Below are 20,160 nucleotides of genomic sequence, written 5' to 3' on the forward strand. Positions count from 1 at the left end.
TCTTATTTATAGCATCTGTACAGAGGTTTAATGAATTTTAATTGCACTTTAAATGTAAGCTTTCATTTCATTCTCCTACCTTTTCTGACCGTTCATCTTCACGTTAGCTCAAGGTACTGCCCGGAAAAAGCCCAAGTATCTAATCCATCAACCCGTTTTCCATTTCTCCAAATTAGTTCACTCAGCTTTATATGTTTTCTTTTTTTTTTTTTTAAAAAGAAAGACTATATATGCAGTACTATATATGTTACTTTTAAAGTAACACCTTTACAATCAAAAAGCAGTTGCCTTCACTTTTTAATATGCACTTCCTTTAATGATCTCTTACAACTTTATTTGAAAATCTGTTGCGTGATGGAAGTTGCAAATCTTGATTTCCATAAGTTCTTGGAAAGTATTTTCACAATACTGACATATAACATTTCCAGTTTGGCTTTTCCTTCCCTTTACCCTCTAGCTCGTGAGCTTTCCAGCCATGCTTCCGCAGTTTTGCTTTGCAACTACAGGCATCAGAACTGGCCTGAAAGTATTCCTCCTCATAGCAACAATTTCCAGGAAAAAGTAAGTTACTGTGAAACTTCTCAGTATATTTGCAAGTCAGTCCAAAAACAAGGCATTCTCTCAAAATTTAAAATATAAGCTGATAATTGCCTATTTGACTGCATAATTTTATTAGTGTGACAAAGAGAAAAGTAATTTTTATTTTGCATATCTTAGTGAGAGAAGGGATAGACATGAAGGGGGAATAAATTAATTCTTCCGCCTCGCATTTCCAAGAGAAAGGTCCAACAGAAAAATTGTCCCTTGCTGATTCGTTGCACAGGGATCTCAAGTTTTTTGCATGGTTATCTGGAGTTTAAACTCTTTCAAAGCCACTCTATTATTCATTTTCAAGCAGATTCAGTTTCCAGTATCAAAATACTAATGAGAACTTCTCTGATCCCTTTAATTCTTCCTGCCCGTGCTCTTTGAGGTGGCATTAGATAACGCATGAACTAAGCCCAAAGATTAGACAGGAATGGAGCAAGAGTTGCAGCGTGAGTTGCATATCCTCCTACGGAAAAAGCCAAAACAAATGTTAAATGGAAGAGATGCAACAGAATTTAATGGCAATTAGTGTCTTGCCACAAGGCAACTGAACAGATTTTTGTACAAGTCTCCTGTGTTTGCTCACTTATTTTATTGTTGTTCCTGTATTTCTAATGAGAGAGGTGAGATTTTTTCCTTCTGTTTAAGAGAAAAAAGGCTCTATATTCAAGACCTTAAAGCCTAAACATATATAAACACACGCACACTACTCTGAAAATCTAGAGAATACCATCAATCTTTTCTGTTCATTATGAAGCCAGAAGCAGTATGTTAAAAGGAAGGATGAATACTGACCTTCAGTGATATTACTATTATTAGTATTATTACCACCTGGGACCTCACGTGGCACCTGCAGAAGTGCCCTCTCCTGAGCTATCTGCAGACCTTTACCTGCACCTTGGAAGTTCAGATAACAGCGTTCAACCCTGGGAGGAGGGCTGAAGCCTTCGCTGTAGGATGCACTCTTCCAGCACGCCAAGGACCTTGGCTGCGGTTCATTTTAATTGTTCAAAATCAGATCTAACGGCTAAAACAGAACATTTATAGCATGCCATTTAAGCTACCTTAAAAGCTACCTTTATTTTTTCTAGAGTGTAAGAAAACATTAAGTGAAAGTGAACAAAAAACCCTGTATCTTAACTAAGTGAATCAATCTGGTCTACTCTGCTAGTAACACAGCCCTGGGCTTTTCCTCTTATTTACCCATTTGCATTCTACCAGAACGTGCTTATCTGAACTTGCAGAGAGAAAACACATTGGGAAACAAGGTTTAAAGCATAGAGACAAAGTAATTTCTCGTTGCAAAGTGGAGAGTTAAATTTTAAGCACCTATCCCCCGAGATTTGTTGGAAATACTCCAGCAAGTTTAAGTCACAGGCACAATCGAACAGACGATTAGTATGTCTGTTTAAAAGTAACGCAATGGAAATTTGAGCCGTCTCAGGCTTCTAGATGAGTACTATGCCAACATGAGCTTTAAAGAAAGTAACTGCTTGTATTTGCTCGCTCACAGGCTGCTGAATAAGAATTGAAACATGCCGTATACGGCACGTTTGCAGTAAACCTCTCGGTCATGACAGCTACGAATGCTCTATTACAACGAAAAGACGCAATACGGGATAAAACTTGAATGCCAGGCTTAAATTCAGCCCTCAAAGGCAAAACATAGAAGTCTTCTATGTGCCTTACACTGAAGTCAAACAAAACAAGGCAACTCCCACAACGTATGGTGCCTGTGCTCAATGCGAGGTTAGAAAGGCTGTTAGTATTTAAAACAAACACAAATTTCAAAGCCCACCATAATCTTAAACCTCAATGCATTTCTTCACCAGTCCACCAGCACTTTTGTCTTCACTCTTTCCTTGGCCACCGGAGCATCCTTCATCGGTTACCCAGAACAAAAATTCCAGTTTTGTTGCTGGAGCCTTTTGAGCTCTGGAAGAAGCTCAGAGCTGCTCTTCCATGGGCAGAAGAGGTGGACAGCGAACCGCCTCCAAACTACCGAATCGAAACATCGCGACCAAGGTTAAACCCTTTCCCCCAAGGACAAGAGGAGGTCGGGCACATACAGAAAAGCCCAGTTTCGCAGGACCAGTTTCAGTTCCAACGCCAGACTTATAAACTATTTTTTTTCTTTTTTTTTTTTTTTACTTGGCTAGACAAATTGCTGCTGGTGCACCTCCCCTAACTTTTCAAACCTTCCTGGGAAATAAGGGGCAGTTTGCTAGCTATACAAATGGCTGGCAAATTCCAGCTGGTACAGTTTATAATAAAAACTGGAGACAGAAGAAAGCCCGTGTTTGGGAACGCAGAGAAATGAGAGAAGAGCCCTATGCGAGCACACATGATCTAAGGAGAAATCTATCGCAGACCTCGTATTTTATATACCAGCTGCTACTTTCTAAAGCCATCTGCTTCATTTTTCTGCACGCGGGTTTTTTTTTACGCAGCTGCAGTATTTCAGAAAGCCGTTTGCTGAGGCTGATGAGCCATCTTGCCAGCGCAGTGCATAAAAACGCTACACTGCCTTAAAATTTTTATTTACTGAGAACGTGAGTAAAATAATGTTGAATTTAATATTGAACACTTTCCAGGAGTTTAGGAAGAAAAGGGCCTGTTTGTTGTCTCCTAATGTTATACCCCAGTTTTAAATTTGTTAATATCCTACAGAAAAAATTTAAAAATCAGATTATCAAACTTTGTACTGAGGTTTTTATCAGGCTAAACTACTGTAGATATTCTTCAGCAATAGTACTATCAAATGGTGTATCAAAACGGGCTATATACCAGTAATTAGCCTCTCTATCGGCTTTCCCATCTCATTTAACGTTACCAAGAAATTTCCCACAGGATAATCTCCAGTTTTTCAGAAGGACAGTTTAAAAATAAGTCATCTGTTTCTCTCACTTTACTGTCAGCATCTATGACCTACTTACACCACTTCGTTAACTTATTTTTTTTTTCCAAATGTGCATTTGAAATGGGCTTTGACAACTGTGTTTAAACAGCGCTTTGGAAGTGCCGGTGCTTGGCAGTGATTTTCCATAAACAAACAACAATCCTGCTCCCGGCCTTCCCCTATTTACAGTAATTATTTCTTCTCCTTTCCAACGGCCCACGCGCGTTCCCCGAAGCCTGCTGCCGACCGTTCGAGGGTCCAAGGCGTTCTGGCGTTCGGCTCTTTGCACGCCACGTCTCGGCGACCATCGAGACCGCGCGGCCACCGCGCGGGCAGGGGCGCCAGTCCCGAAGAAGCCCAGCGCCTTCCTTCCCGTCCATCCTTAATTCCGGCTTCCTGAACACAAAGTCCAGACTACGCCCGGTACCTCAGTCGCCAAAGCTGACCGGTGGCAACCCCGTGCGTAACTCGTGGCCAAGGCACAGCACATTCGGTTCCACCGTGCGACTGCACGCTCAAAATCACTAGTTACTCCGTGTTCTCGAGTTCCCGTTGCCTTTTCTTCTGGACTTTGAGCAGTCAGCAGAAGCAAGTCCACCTGGCTCAGGACTCTCCCACGATATATCACTGGAAATAATTATCACAAACATTTTGCATGTTCTGCCGTGATCTATTTTGCAGCACTAAATGCCCAACAAAATGCTGTAGGATACCACAGGATAGATAAATCATTAGATTGTACCAGTCGCCTTACATAACTGTTTGTATTTTTAATTGCAAAACTACCACACGGAGAAGGCTCTTGCTTCTTTTCATAGCTAAATCATTCCTAAACTAGCAATAGTAGCTTCCAGTAGGACACCGAGTTTTTCTCACTACAAGATCCCAATAATCAACTTTAGATGCGACTTTTCCTTGAAAGAGTAAAGCCCCAACTGCTGCGGTATCATACATCTCGTGCAAAATTAACCCTCAAAGATTTGTGCCTGATGTCCTTTGAACAAAGCAACATATGCTCAGAAACCCAAAGTGCACTTCCGACGTCCCCAATATTTCTGGAAGCTACCTTAATGGACATAATGATAGTTTTTAAAATACTCAGTGTTTCTCCACCCTTATTTAGCCGTCCGGTAACATTAGACTCATTAGAGAGGATAAGTCCACATTAGGGGAAAATTAAAGCTTCAGCCTTTTCTGGGGGAGTTAAAAGCCCAGATCCAGCGCTAGGATAACATTCATTTGCCATCTGCCCTCAGCTGCTCCTCCCCTTCACCTCCCACGGTCACAGCCTCTGTGTTATCTACATGATCTCTGACATCGCTAACTAATTTTGGAGCCTCCTGTGTTAATAATAAGGGCATTAGAGAAGGGGGGGGGGGAATCAACTTCTGACAAGGGTATTGTATGGGGCAGAATGGCTCAAAACTCCCTTCTGGCAGAGCGGGCTGGTCTCCAGCTGTCCCTGCCGCAGACACTGCTGCTCCTCCAGCCTTCGCTGAAGTAGGTCTGCACACGTGGGAGTTGTATAGTACTCATCCCACGTGCTTTGCTAAGGGCTAATTTTATACTCCTCCTCTCCCACACCAAAAACGTGCTTTTCCAGATCAGACGAGTACAAGGATCAACGCGATTCCACTTTGGTTTTGTCCGACGCGTGTTATACACAGTGCAATTCAGTTAAACGGAGCAACGTGTTGTTGAGCATCACAAACTGAGATCGACGCATGTACCAACGCATGGAAATATAGGCCCTGATAATTCACGACTGTAAATTTAAAGTAATATTAATTCACATACATCAGTGAAGAAAGCCCACAAATGTCAGCTTTCGAAGTCCTGCAGACAGGTGGAAACACAAAACCAAAGCAACCACTTTCCTTCAGCCCAAACTTGAGTATTTAAGAAGCATTTAGGAACACGAGGATGTTTTCCATTCCCGCCATAGGGGACCGTTAACAGCAAGCAGACCCGTTTCACGCAGGACGGGCAGGGGACGCAGGCACAGCTCCGCCGCTGCTCGGACAGCCAGGTTTTGAGGTCACGAATCAACCTTTGGAGCTGGAAATGAGCACTCTGCTGGGAACTGGGCGTCTTGGCAATTTTAATAACAGACCCCTGTAAAAGGGTATCTCACTCCTAATTACTCTTACAAGCTGTAAGGAGCAGACAGGTGACGTTCAGCTCGATTTATCTTATCACTTTTCAAGCAGCTGCAATTCTTACACTTATTACCCCTTCCCCATAGGGTACATTTTCTGTGGCAACCATTAACCTTCCCCAAAGGATTTTTTTTTTGTTTATTTTAAACAGGTTGCCAATATTAGGCAAAATGCAAGCTTTGCTCCCTACGTCCTTGGTTTTCTTCACAGCTTTTACTGGCAAAGTCATTTGCTTTAGCTCTCCTATTTTTATTATAAGAGATGTTGTTATTTAATTAGGTTAAAGAGTCTAATTCCCAGCCTGCATTTCAAATTACATCTCGAACACCTAAACTTTATAAAGCTTCAATCATTAAGTTATTACAGTAATTGCACCTTGACTTAATATTTTTTGCATGTCAGGGACAGTGGTATAAAAATGGTATTTAATTTGCACGATACACTTCTCTACCACCGTATAAGCGAGACTTTTCATTTCAGGAACTACATTTAAAAGCGCTGAAATGATCTTCACAGACATTGCAGAAACTGAACAAAAAGGTGCTGTTTGTCCACGAGAAACTTTGCCTCATCTATCCATGCAGTGCTGTTTTTTTTTTTTAATATAAAACTAGTCACATTTTTTCAAAAAAAATTTTTTTTTAATATAGCACTAATACATAGTTTTAAGAACCTCACCAGAACATCAAAAAGCGCATGTTTATTCAGAGGCATCAACTCGTGAAACACCGTATTTTAATAACATGCCGTGCGGCACAGAGCGCAGCTCGGGTTTTCCTGCCCCACCTTGGAGAGAGCATCCTTTCTCCATCTGCAGTTCTCTCTCTTGTGCATTACTTTGGCTCACTAGAAAAGCAAAGCTGAAGCACAGGCTGGTCCTCGGGTCTCCTTTCTCACATACAGGTTCACCTCCAGAGCAGCTCCACACCACGAGCTAGATGAATTTTCCCCCTGGCTGCATCTGGGTTGATCAAAGCAACTTTTTCTTATTCTTCGTGCATCTAAAAATCCCAAAAGTTACTTTGACAAGTCTTCTGGGAGAGGCAGGAGGGCAGGAACGACGCGCCAGCTGATGCCGGAGAGCTGGCTGCCCCACTACCCCCATGCAGATGCTCATTCCCTTTTCATCAGGGGATAAAACCAGCTCAAATTACTGTGGGCTAATGCGTTATTCAGCAAGAAATGCGTGCAGCCTCTTGTGCCCTAATAAAAAGGGAGGCAATTCAAGTAGCTTACGGCTGATTCTAATTATATGAACGTTTTAAAAGCTGTGCATTCTGTGTCAATGCGAGATAGGGCTTTTGTCCCTCACCCAGCTATTAAGGGGAAAGACGGGGACGCCTGCACCCTGTATGCCCCCATCCCCACACTCACTCCATTTTCACTGGGACTTAGGGAAAGGACGACACAAATTTGACTGACGCTTTCTTAAGGCGATTTGAAATGTTTTCCAAAAGTCCAAGATAAATATGAATACTTGAACAACCTCACGATTAAATACTTGGTAGCATGCGGTTGGTCTAACTTTCTAACCTTCTAAAATTTTAGGCAGTTTGGCCCGGGGGGTAATACAGTCAATGCAATATAACCACCTACGTGCTCCACTTGGCGAAAAGAGAGAGATGAAGAACTCAGAAGACCCATCACCTGCTACATTTGACACCTTCCAAACGCAGAGCCAACGTTGAAATTCTAGAAAAATTCTAGCGCATTAGTCCCTTAGCCAGAGCTCTCAGTTGGGAATGAAATCCTGGCTTCGGCGAACGCACAGCTCCCCCCGGCCAGAGGAAGGACTGGAGCCCCAACGCCGAAACCCCGACGAGTTGTACGCGGTTCAATATTAGTGTGAGCAGTTTTGGCATTGCAAACAAATTCTGCGGGCTTTCCCCTCGCCACCGATTTTAATCCTTTGCCGTACAAATTTCGAAACGGGGGTACTCTTGTGAAAAGTCTCATTAAGCGCACTGCTTTTATACTTCCAATTAAAACCGACGACGTCCGCTGCAGATGGTGGAACGACCGCCGCTCATCGTCCATGGCTGTACATCAAGCTACAAGCAGCTCGGCTTGCAGCTTCTTGATCTACCCAAGACTCTTGAAAATAAAGAATACCCAACACAAAGAATGGTCACAGCATTCTTAATACAGTCAAAAATCAGGGAAAAAAAAAAAAGATATTCCAGCTCTTAAGTCCAAACTGAGACTTAAATGCTTGCATAAATTTATACTAAGAAGAGCACTCACTGAAGAGAATGGGAGTAGTCATGCATGTGAAGCTACAAATGTGTGCCAGCTTTCAGTTTAACGGCCTGGTAATTGTGGTTTGGGTTAACTGTATGAATAAACTGTGTCTGTTGACAGTGATTAGGGTAACATTTTGTTATCTTTACAAATGTCCTGCGCTTTTGGGAAGACGAAGAATCACTTGTGGATTCAGTCTCACTCGAACTCTACGGCTTGTTTTTCAACAATATTGCTGCTCAGCAGCAGCTGAAGAAAATAATGACATGGTTTTTAAAATCCATGGACATTTCACAGGCTTTTCTTTCACATAAGTCATCATATTCGTTTTCTTTCTCCGGGGCCTTTTAAATTAGATATTGTGTATTTTCAGTAAGTCAGACATTTTGCCTTTAGATAATAGGAGGTCCTCAGCCACATCTTGAAAAAAAAGATTTAGTCATGGGCAGCATCTGGACCTCAACAACTTTATTCTCAATTATAACGTACAAAGCAACAACATACTTGCCTTTTACATCCATAAAAGCCAATTTGATTCTAGAAGTGCTACTTTTTTTTGTTGACGTTGTAACTGGGTCCTGTGTTCATTACCTCTAATGTAGTTGTTTCTGTGTAGAAAGTTCAAGATATCTACAGATGCATTTCAGTGTTCCTGCTTATACACGGCATGCTGTGTTTGATGACACAGATCTGATCGTGGCTGAGCTGTGGCTAGCAAAATGAGAACGTCAAAATGTTGCGGGGATGACAACGAGAGAAAACGTCAAGATTTGTTTTGTCTTCCCATATTCCCTTTGCTTTAGGTCTGTTCAGTGCTGCACTGTTATTGCTCAAAGCCTTCTCCTGCTGTCTTTTCAGCAGTCACTGAGGTTGCCTTAACAGCTAACCAGACAAGACAAATGTAATTGCCCTGATTTACTCAAGAGGCTAAGTGAGACTCGCGGAGCAAAAGGGAGTCAGCGACAGAGTGACTTCAAAAAGTTATGCACTGATCTCCATGCCAGCAAGACCCAAATACCTTGCAGGACCCCAGAATGAAGAAGAGTGACCTTGGCAGAGAATTGGATTTAGAAATACCTCGTGATAAGGGAAAGGAGAAGAAAAGGCCTGTGTGGAGTGCAGAGCAAGGAGACAAGAAAGTCTGATTTTCACTTTTTAATAGACAGAACCGGGATTCAGGACATTACCAGACAAAGGCAGGTGTCTCCTTGTGCACATCAGCACTTCCGCACCTTCCAAACCAGCTTGCTGTTCCCAGCCATTTGCAGCCATTTCTAATGTTTTCCCCAAATTTAGTAAATGTGTGTTTCTCAGAAAATGTTAATATATTCCCACTTTAAATTCCCCGCTTGAAAGAAATACCAATTTGAAGCATAAATGAGAAGATGTTACTGCCATGTACTGCCACTGTCATTTTTGCAATCAAAAAATGCAGATCTTCAGATATGAAGGAAAAAAAAAATAAGGATATCAGAAGAGATTAAAAAAAAAAATAACTCCTTCCCTTCCTGGGTTTAAGAAGAACATAGCTGTGTGTTCTTCCTAGGTTTCAAAGCTGTGATAGCCGGGGGAATGTTGTTACGGTGTAATACCTTCCCATAAGTGAAGGGGGGCAATCTAGGGGAATTTCCTGAATTTTTCTCAGATATTGAGAAGGTAATCACTGAATTCAAGAAACCTGTTATTTTGGAGCCTATCACAAAATCTCATATGTTTAGGATATTTTTGAACGCAGAAGAGATTCAACAAAAGGACAGTAGTCCGTGAGAATAGCTATTCTTTGTAGAAACCTCTGGGGTTTGTGTAAAGCTACCAGAACTTCACTAGGTTGTTCCTTTAACCCAGCAAAATGCATCAGCTAAAAAAAGAAATCTCATTTCAAAACGTAACTCCAGCTTCATGATGTAGTTCTTGAGCTTGGCCAGTGCAGGTGACTTAAGTCCAAGACCTGTCTACCTGCCCAAGTTACGACAAAATATTCGGTAAAATGACTCCTGGAAGTGATCTAGATTTAAAATAATCCTCTATACAGTAGGATATAGAGGATATAGTATTGTTTAAAAATACAATGTAGAAACATCATATAATACGTGGTTCACAAACTCATCAACATCAGCAACACAAATTATTTGTAAAGCACTGACAATATTTCATTGTGAACATAGACATCATACCAGTCAGACACTGAAAGAGATTCACCTAACATGTAGCAAATAAGTATTTTTAGGTCTGAGTTTTCAGAGATGTATGGATTCTTAAGATTAATGACACTTCACAAATTCAACTCCAAACTCCTATCAAAGTCATTCTAACAGAAGCCTGAACTTGCCAGTTTAAAGACAGCTTGAAAGCATTTATTTTAGAGTACAAAATGAGGATTTAGGTGCTTAATTTTTAGGAAATTTTACAGTTACATGGTTTTGCTAACTGATAAGAGAGTTAGACTCTAAAGGGACACTGAAATCAAGAAAATAATCTAATAATGTAACTGGGAAAAACATCATATGGATGTAAAAAAACAAAACCAAACCAATGACCAAAAAAACTTGCCTGCTTATTTAATTTTGAAAAAATAAAAAAAATAAAGAACTTAATAAAATGGGGCAAAACTATTAAAAGTCTTCTGAAGAGCAGTTAATTTCATCTAAGTTAAAACAACTACTGCAAAATTGCTTTGTTCTGGGAAAACAATCCTCAGCATTTCTCGGGGAGAAAGATGTGATGGTCTGCTCCCTTTCTGTTCTACCTATGCAACTTCCAATTTTAACTATTTCTGTTTCTGCAGCAGTAAATTTTCCACATAAAGAAAGCAAGAACTTTCCAACCGATGCCAGCAAAATAAAGAGTAGCAGAACTGACTATACCTGTTGATAGAAAAAATTTAGAGTTGGCTTGTCCTCAGTGAACTGGTTTAGAAATCCTTTTGGTAAATATCGAATTCTCAGTTCATATCTGAAAAGCAAGAAAAAGAGGATTAAACTGACAGTGCACGAATAGCAAGCAAGACTTCATCACAAATTACAGACAGTCTTCACATTTTCTTGAAAATAACAAAATCAAAACAAACTCAAAAAACTAAGAGAAAATTCTCCATTTTGACCACTCAGAAATCTAAAAGCTGGCGGGCACACAGTACATGATGTTTCATGAAGATGGTTAGGAGGGACCTTCAGGGAGGATTGAGGCATCAAGACTCAAAGTGAGTAAGCTATCAGCTCCTGATCCAAGGCAAGGGGGTCCCAAAGAGGTGATGACAGCAGCTGAGCTGACATGACCCCATGGCAAGAGCTCTCTGGTTTCCCAAGCGTGAATACTTAATAGGCAGCTGCCAGCGAAGAACACACATATCCCACACTGTCCCAGGCCACATCCTACCAACAAACCAAGGGCTCACTTGCAAAAAAAATGACCCAGCTTTTTCTGTGACCAAAGTGCTGCAATATTTGCCCCTGATTTATTCCACAGGTTTTGAATAGACTAACCTGTAAAAGAGTCTTCTACTTGCTAGTAAGGCATTAAGATGCATGCAAAAGCAGAACGAACTAGTGTTCAGAATGACAGTCACATTCTACAGGATCACAGCACGTAATGGAGTGAGACAGATGCAGAAGTCCCCTTAACTTACGACCAATCCCAAATTTATACGCCTTCCCAAAGCTTAAGCTTCTATTTCCAAATTCTAAATTTAGGACTGTTTGTCCTGCAGTAACAGCTAATGCTGTTTGACATATATTGCATGCTTCCTCCTCCAAATCACTTCTGCAGTGAAGCCCTGACAACTTACTTTGGGTGAGTCAACTCAAAGAATAAAATTCTCTGTACTCCTTTCCCAAAATAAGTGTATCTAACCATTCACTCATGATATTAAAAGTGAACACTGGAACACTAATTTGTTGGTTTCATCACGATGAGAACTTTAAGCAGCTGATCTGACTGCCTATAATTTTAAGGTTTACTTGGGGTTTTGATAAAGAGTTAGTTAAAGTTGCTGTTGCTCAGGATTCCACACAACATATTGCAAGCAGAAGCACCAGGATTCTTTGCTTTGAAATCCCTGAAAATATATTGCCTGGTTATGAATCTTCAAAATATAGAAAACTATGCCAAACTGTAACATAGTAAACAAAGTAGGAATATTTATAATACAAAGTTTTTTAAAAAAAATAATAAAAGCCTCTTTTCATAAAGGAAAACACGCACTTAGTCGTCTTACGCACAGAAAACAACCTTCTTAAGAGTCTTCCGACAATAGGATATAACAAGATGGGTGGATGACACAGCCAGGCAGAACCCAAAATACAAACAGTCAAAGCCACAGCTGAAAGACTGATGAAAAAGACTAACTTCAAAACCACCCAGAAGCAGCTTTTATGGTTGATTAGCATTTCCATTTCATGATACATAGTAGCTATCTTCAGCTATTCACTGAAATTTTAGGTACGAGCCAAAACGTGCCTAGAGGTGGTCAAGTGCTAGGGAGGGAAAGTAGCACCACTACACTACCAAAAAGCTGAAAAACAGAGTTCCCCAGTTCCTGCTTCTGCCTCTGCTATTCGTCTCAATTACACTGTAGAGATAAATACAGAATGAAAAAAAATACGGTATAAAAAAAATGGCTTGCTTCCTTCTTTTTTTGCTCTGAAACATTTTTAACTGCCTTTTTACATTTTAAGATTAGGACCAAAAGAACGTCCTCTGAAAGCTGTCCTTTCCAGTTTCTCGTCACTCCTCAGGTGTATTCGCTCTCTTTCTATTCCCTGTTACTCCCTTCTCTGTTTCTATTTTTATTTTTTTTCCTTGGCAGCAGGCCTCCAGATCGCTTTCCAAATACACGGCCGTGAAACAGTAAGCAGGAAAGAAGTATTCAAAAGTGAAGAGCCAACCTCGAAGCAAAGGAAAGTTGACTGACCTGGTACTTAAATGTCACTAAAGGCAGCAGGTTATCTATGCTGTAGTACCGCCAGATTAATTAACCCAAGGGTTCCTACGCTAAGGTGTCCTCTGTCACAAGTGCCTAACCAAAGGGTCTTTCCAAGTCCTGGAAGGGAAATGTTAGGATTCGAAGCATGTCTTTTGGACATCTTATTTAATGCCAGATTCTGAAATGGGGTTGAATTTTCATGCTATACAAAAAAGCAAACAAAAAAATAAAAACAAAGTAGCTCTTATACCATCAAATAGTAACTTTTGAGTTCAATTCCCCCACTTAAAGAAACCATCTAAAAGCAGGGCTGACTTCTCTCTCCAAACAGTGACTCAGTTTTGAGGCACGACACCCTAGAAGTTGAAGGGGCTACATGAGATCATGTAATCTATTTTATGCCTTCTAATCTTATGAAACCATTGCGTATCTTGCAAACATTATGAAATTAATGTAACAATATATAAGAAGAATCCTTTAGCTGCTCTTCCAATGTATTAAGAACATTTATCAAGTATTGTTAGTCATACCGAAACATCTCTTTTTCAGTCATCCTGCTGGCCACAAAACAGAGATTATTCAGGCCTGAAGAAATACATACAGACCTTCTCATCTCTGCTCTCCAACAGTGAAGGTGGATTCAGTCAGCCCGACCTAGAGTCGGCTATAGCACACCTTTTTTCTCTGGGATAAGAAAATACAGGAAAAGCAGGGATTTTGCATGGCTCCTCTGTGAAGCAGTGACAAGCAGAACTTTTTGTATTAAGATCTCACGAGAAAATCAGGAGAGTAAAAAGCTTGGCTGGGACAGTCACCAAAAGCAACTGTCATTATCTGTTCGTAAGCTGATCTCTGACTACATCTAGGGGAGTGAGTAAGAAGCTGATTTCCAAATACCAGCTCAAGGATGGGCTTGTTTTTCAGTATCACCGAAATCTACTGTCTTTGAAATGCAGCTACCCGAACAGGACAGCAAGTCTCTTCTCACAGAACAGACCTGCTTTCCGAGCGAGGATCCCAGCTGATGATCCCCTCCTAGTACCAGAAGGACTTGCTGCAGAATACTGCGGTACAGATGCTTCCATGCACGTGTTGAGGGATGACAAAATTTCATCCAACCATCTGCTGAACAGTTCATGCCTTCAGGGAACTTCTTATCACCCGGATTCTTCTGAGACCTGACCATCACTGCTACTGAGCTATAACCCTGTTTCTTGCTTCCGATACACGCTACGAACCTGTGGAAAGGCGGGCTTCATATATCTTCGGTGTTCTGGCCTTCGCATCAGCGCAGAGGCTCTTGTTTTGCAGCTACCAAAAACTACAGAACAGGACAGCTAAGTACTAGCCTCCCTTCCGGCCTTCTTTACCTGTCGGAGCCAAAGCACGATTGCAGCTCACAAGCTCCTGCTTTATCTAGGCTCTTAACTGCAGACTCGGAAGACCTCTGTAGTCCAAGACCTGCGGAGTTTGTTCCAACGGATGTAATTTGTTACTTGAATCTCTTGATTTTCCCTTGTGGGACAAGGCCGACCAGCAAATGGGATCCTTCTTTGGTACGTACCATTTCTCAAGACAGAAAGGATAGCTACGATTGCTGTTTAAGGCAAAGTACTATCAAAAATTGGCCAGGCTTAATACTAGAGGTTCAGAGTCCCACATCCTGGAAATCTAAATGCTTTATCTCACTGTACACAGATAATAATGAAGGTTAGGAGAGAAAGGCTCCTTCATCCTTCACCATACCCATCCTCGGAAACATCCAATCATTAAAGTAATACAAGTGAAGAGACATTTCTTCATTAAGAAGGGGGCTATACACCTGCCCAGTTCTGCCTTGTTGCCACAAATGCTACGAAAATATGAAACAAATAAATTGAAGGTACTCCAGTCTTTATTGCCTTTCTGTAAAGAAGTTCAGGGTGCTTTTGCCTTTTTATTTATTTATTTCCCACTTATCATCTGGCATCTTCTTGCACACACAGCTATATAGACATTCATATAACTAAATGTTTAAAGAATTAACAGTTCATGCTACTGTATTGCCAGCAGCATTACTGGTATTCAGTAACTCAGTACCAAAAAAAAAAAAAAAAAAAAAAAACACCCAACCTCAGACTGCGTTTGGAAGACAGTTTATCAGTTATTCTAAAAAATTGCATGAACTGCTCAAATTACGCAATGCTTCTGTAGGCCTAGATCTTGCACCTCACGAAGAGATAAGACAGTGTCACCCAACATGACATATAACGCAGCAGACTCCAGAATATTTATTTCCTGCAGTACTATAAACAAATAATCATGCAATTCCAATAATTATACCTCTGATTTCTGACACCATCATTTTGGATACATTCTGAATTTTCTGACAATGGAGGGAATTATCTTCATTTCCAGAGAATAAAATAAAGTACGTTGCTTCATACAGTTAAGTAGCACGACTGCCCCTAAAGTAAAGGCATGGTGAAGATGCAGGCACAGTTACTACCAGGCTTTTAAATGAATTTTAGTGCCAATCCTTCTTACTTTTTTGTAGGAAAAGACTGAAGTATTAGGTCTTCACTGCATTTTCTTTTTAAATCGCAAGACAGTTCAACCTTTGCTCTCCTATGCAAATCGTGAACATTTTTCTGGAAAGGAGAATAAGGTCGGAGCAGTATATCAAAGCAAGCAGGAGGGTGGGATAAGAAGGGCTTCCAGTAAGCAGTGATTTCCTGCTCTTTTTGCCACGTAACTGAGGTTCGCCACCGGCAGCCCGGTGAGGCCAGGCTGTGTGCGCTCCTGCAGCCGGACTGCTTGCTGCTGGAAGAGGGACTGGAAATGACAAAATTCTGGGTGATCTGAAGTCCACTATTATTTACTTTTCCTAGGCTTTAACTAGGGCTGGCTCAGCTGGGGCAAACAAGAGTTGTATCTCTGCCACTGCCCTCCACTGGCCCGTTCCCGCTGCAGCGTTACAAACAGGACAACAGCCCCAAACAAAAGCTTCGTATAAGGGGGGTAGATTTTATTCCACTAACTTTTGTCTACATCCTACTGACAATCACTGCAGCTCCTGGACTAATCCAGGAGAATGTCTGAGAATCTGCTGCTGTAGATATTGAATACAGAACCCTTTTAATTCAGATAATTAAAAAAATCCACATGAGGCAGTTAGTGGATTAATAATATTATAGGAAGCTTTTAATTCAAGCAAGCTTCCAAGATTTCACTCTGCCTTTACTAATCTAAATATTTTTACAAGTACTGTCACATGATCTTAAACTCTCTGCTTTATGGTATTACAAATATGACAGCAACATTTTGATTATGCACAGCAAATCTCCATGGGTTTAAAAGGTATGTCAGGCTGCATGTATTCGATAAAACATGAAATGACATGCTGAAAAGGTATTGAATAATTTATATCTTATCATAGCTCTTTCATGAGCACTTTGAACAAACCCTTTCCACAAACTTCAAAATAATGATAGATCACAGAATCAGTAAGGTTGGAAGGGACCTCTAGAGATCATCTAGTCCAACCCCCTGCTCAGCAGGGAAACAACTGGCCCATACGGACCCATATGCTTGGTGTTATTAGCACCATGCTCTAACCAATTGAGCTAAACCTACTCCCCTACTAACTTTGCTTTTAAAACTGATTAACTTTGTTCTGAAATGTGTAGGATGCAAGTTGAAATGCACAATACAAATGCAATTGGCACTTGAGTGCTATGTAACAAATATCCATAACATAAATTCGTCACATTTTATATACAACACTAGTATCATGGGATGCATTCAGGAATTCCCTACTTCTAAACCTGTAATCTCAAAGTGTTATCTAGGAAAAGCTTCCTGAGAGGTATGGGAGGAAAATACTGACAAACATCCCATAAACACACTAGAAGTCATAAAATGCAAGATGCGTAGAAAAGAACGTGCTACATTTCTGACACCTAGGTTTTAAACACTCCTAATTTTTTGGATAGATTATTTTGTTTAATTAGAGGTGGGCCTCTAAAGTGAATTTATAAACAGAAAATTGCAAAGCTTGACATCTGCTAGTGTATTATGCTAATTCAATTTGCAAGAAATTAAGCATAGATTACTCACAAGAATTCTGCAGAGGACTGTATTTGTAGGCTTTCATAAATATATTTTTAGCAACTTTTATACAAATTGTTGTCACAAATAGAAGGGAAAAAAAACACAAAATCCTTGCGATGAACCAGTAAGCTTAGTAATCTACTTTTCAGTGTCTTCTTATGACTTTACTGCTATACCTGGCTCTACAGCGCTGCATTTTAAAACTGAGCTCCCCTTCTGCCTAGTAGCCTATTGCATCCCTTGGTGAAAAGCATTAGCTTCCGCTCGCTCTTCTAGCAGGGAAGTGGACAGTCTTTCCCTCTCTTCATCTCCAGCCTACATCCTCTCCTGGGCGTGCATCAACCTGCTCTTTGTCTTCTCCATTTATTTACCTTGCTAAAAAAGTTGAAGAAAAAACAACCTTTGACACAGCACAGGTCACAGCACGTCTTTTAACCAACTAACTGATAATGAGAAAGTATCTCCGCAAAGGTACTTAGGCTTTGGCAGGGGGAAAGGGGGAAGTATCTGCAGTTATCTTTCTACTGCTCATTACTCCTGGGATAACTGAAGAAGATCCCAGTTAGAATAGGGAGAAGGGAAAATAAATAAATATACATATATAACAGAGGGAGAGAGGGGGAAGATTTCACTTCTCCCTTGGGGCCTCAATTCATTGGCCGCTAACAAGTTTTAAATTGCAAAGGGGCATGCTGATCTATTCTTTGCAAAAAAATATTTGTCCTACCTAATCCAAATAAAAATGCAGCCACTCCTCAGCAGTATTTTCTTATTTTCATTTAAGGAACAAGGTTTATCCATTTAAATTTGTAGAGGCGTGCTTATACTACAGATAGGAACAAGTTTCAAAATAAGATTCCTGCATTAAAATTTCTAAAGATGACAAAACCTGAGATACATCACAAGATATATCAAAAGTTTTGCAGGCCTTCAGGACAATCCTGCCAAACAGCTAGGAGCTTTCTGCTCCTCTTTTAGGCCTCCTCTAAATCCCAGGCTAGACCCTCGTATTCTCAATTTGCAGGAACCTCTTTCCACCCATGAAAAGCACACCTCCCCACTGACAGCTCTGCAATGTGCAACGTTTTTCTTTTTTCCCGGTGTCAGCCCCCTCTATCCCACCACACGAGGATTTTCTTTACTAAAGCAAGTTACAGAGTCAATTTTTCTGACACGGCAAAAAGACTTTTACGACTTCATTTTGACACTGAACAGATTTACACTCTTACTTCCATTCTTCTGGAGGGTGGGCTAGTTCAAATTTCTCTCTCACATTGGACACCCCCATGTCCAGGTGTAGCCAGTGAACCTCCTCAGATTGCAGGTGACTGAGCCGTAACCCATAGCAGGCCACATTTTTCACTTTCTGACTGTCCACAATCTTCTGAATTATGCCCTAAAACAGAGAAACATACACTCCTTATAAGCCATAAAATGCAACAGATATTTCAAAGAAATTCTACAGTAAGGCTTTAAAACATAACCATGTCATGCCCTCTACAAAAAGCTAAGCAATAAATCAGGTATCGCCTTTAAGAACGCTAAACATGTTCAACGGCACGCTTTTGTTTCAGACAACTGTTTACGGCTTCTGAAGCTTTGCTGGCGTACGTTCACAAAAGATCATGTAAATACGTTTCCCTGCATCTTATCAGAACTAAGCCACTATCCCCTCTATGTAAAACAGAGTAACATAAAAGCCAGGATACGAACAGCAGATCTGTGGATGAAAGGGACGTGTATTTGTTTAAAAAAAAAAAAAAAGAAAGAAGGAAAAATGCAAGCTGCCACCAGCCTTCAAAAATCACTCCTCGATCTACAGCCGGAAAATTGTTTAGACTTTCATCCTATTTAGTGCCTGAGCAGCCAGGCTCGAGCAGAGGTCGCCTCCCGGCTCTGACTTCCCCCCTCTCGGCCCCCACCGCGGCTGCTCCGGGTGCGGCACGGATCCCTCCCGCAGAGCCAGCAGATCACTTGGGAAGACTTTCAAGCAAAACAAACAAACAACGCCGCTTCTTTGCTCGCCCAGGACATGTCAGAGTTTGGGGGTTTCTTGCCAGAGAGGGGGAACCTTTCAAAAAAAATAGAAAAAAAAAAAGGAAAGAAAAGAAAAAAAGGAAAGAAAGAAAAAGAAAATAACCTCTGCTATCCACAGGTCTGCTCTGAATTTGGCTTGAAGGAACCGACCGCAAGGTGCAAAAACTGGTTAAGTTTGTTTCTTGACAATATTTATAGGTCTTTGTATAAGTTAGCAAAGGCGGCACGGTCGCCCGTATCCGGGGTTACACGAAACAGCAGCTCAGCGCTCCCAGAAGCGGAGGAACGTTTAACCTCTTCTCCCCCCAGAAGGGGCTCTCCGCTTGGCTGAGCGCAGCCTAACGTTTCGGCCGGCGTGCTCCCCTCCAAGCGGGGCGGCACCAACGGCAGGCGGATCCGGGCGCTCCCCGCGCACGGCGCGCGCAGCGGCCAGGGCTGTGCTCGGACGGCCAGGGGCTGTGCTCGGACGGCCAGGGGCTGTGCTCGGACGGCCAGGGCTGTGCTCGGACGGCCAGGGGCTGTGCTCGGACGGCCAGGGGCTGTGCTCGGACGGCCAGGGGCTGTGCTCGGACGGCCAGGGGCTGTGCTCGGACGGCCAGGGGCTGTGCTCGGACGGCCAGGGGCTGTGCTCGGACGGCCAGGGGCTGTGCTCGGACGGCCAGGGGCTGTGCTCGGAAACCCGCCCCCGCCGCGCCGCCGGCCGCGAACGAGAGCGGGGCCACGCGCCCTCGGCACGGCACAGCGTCTGCTGCGACAGCACGGGAGATGAGCCTGCAAAGAAGAAATCAAGGCAAAACCGGGCGCTTGCTAAGGCCGCGAGCAACTGGGAATACTGATACATAAGGCAGTTGAAAACCCATTAGTATCTGTTCAAAGAACAACCGCGTGGGACATTTAAGAATCTCTCCGATTTTTGGGTTGAGATTTCAAACGTCAGGTATATCAATATATATTTGAGATATCAAAGTCAGGTATCTTAATTCCTACCAAAAGTGAGGTTTTCATGCCTCTATCCCTTTTAAACCATCAATCAATCCTAAACTTACCAAAAGAGCTATTAAAAAAAAATATAACAAAATTCACTTTTTTTTTTTTTTTTTTTTTTTTTTTTTTAATAAGGGTGCAATATTCCTTCTGGTCAGGTAATCAGTACCACCCCATGGAACTAATTATCAAGAGCACCTACTACAACTCAAAGAAAGAAAAAAAGGGGGAAAAAAGGC

At 41.6% G+C, this 20,160-nt stretch overlaps 1 protein-coding gene across 18 annotated transcripts in view; it reads right to left on the minus strand.

Moving 5' to 3' along the window:
• PTK2 (protein tyrosine kinase 2) overlaps positions 1 to 20,160 on the minus strand; it is a 187,424-nt gene that overhangs the window by 73,794 nt on the left and 93,470 nt on the right. For 17 of the 18 annotated variants that reach the window (XM_062570687.1, XM_062570686.1, XM_062570682.1 and 14 more), the window contains 2 exons: positions 18,130 to 18,296; positions 10,752 to 10,839 (listed from right to left, as the gene is read on the minus strand). In XM_062570687.1, the coding sequence (XP_062426671.1) occupies positions 10,752 to 10,839; positions 18,130 to 18,296 (255 nt within the window). The remainder of the gene's footprint in view (positions 1 to 10,751; positions 10,840 to 18,129; positions 18,297 to 20,160) is intronic. The other variant, XM_062570689.1, reaches the window with a different exon arrangement.

The sequence above is a fragment of the Rhea pennata genome, chromosome 2 (assembly GCF_028389875.1).
Source record: "Rhea pennata isolate bPtePen1 chromosome 2, bPtePen1.pri, whole genome shotgun sequence".
Taxonomy (NCBI): domain Eukaryota; kingdom Metazoa; phylum Chordata; class Aves; order Rheiformes; family Rheidae; genus Rhea; species Rhea pennata.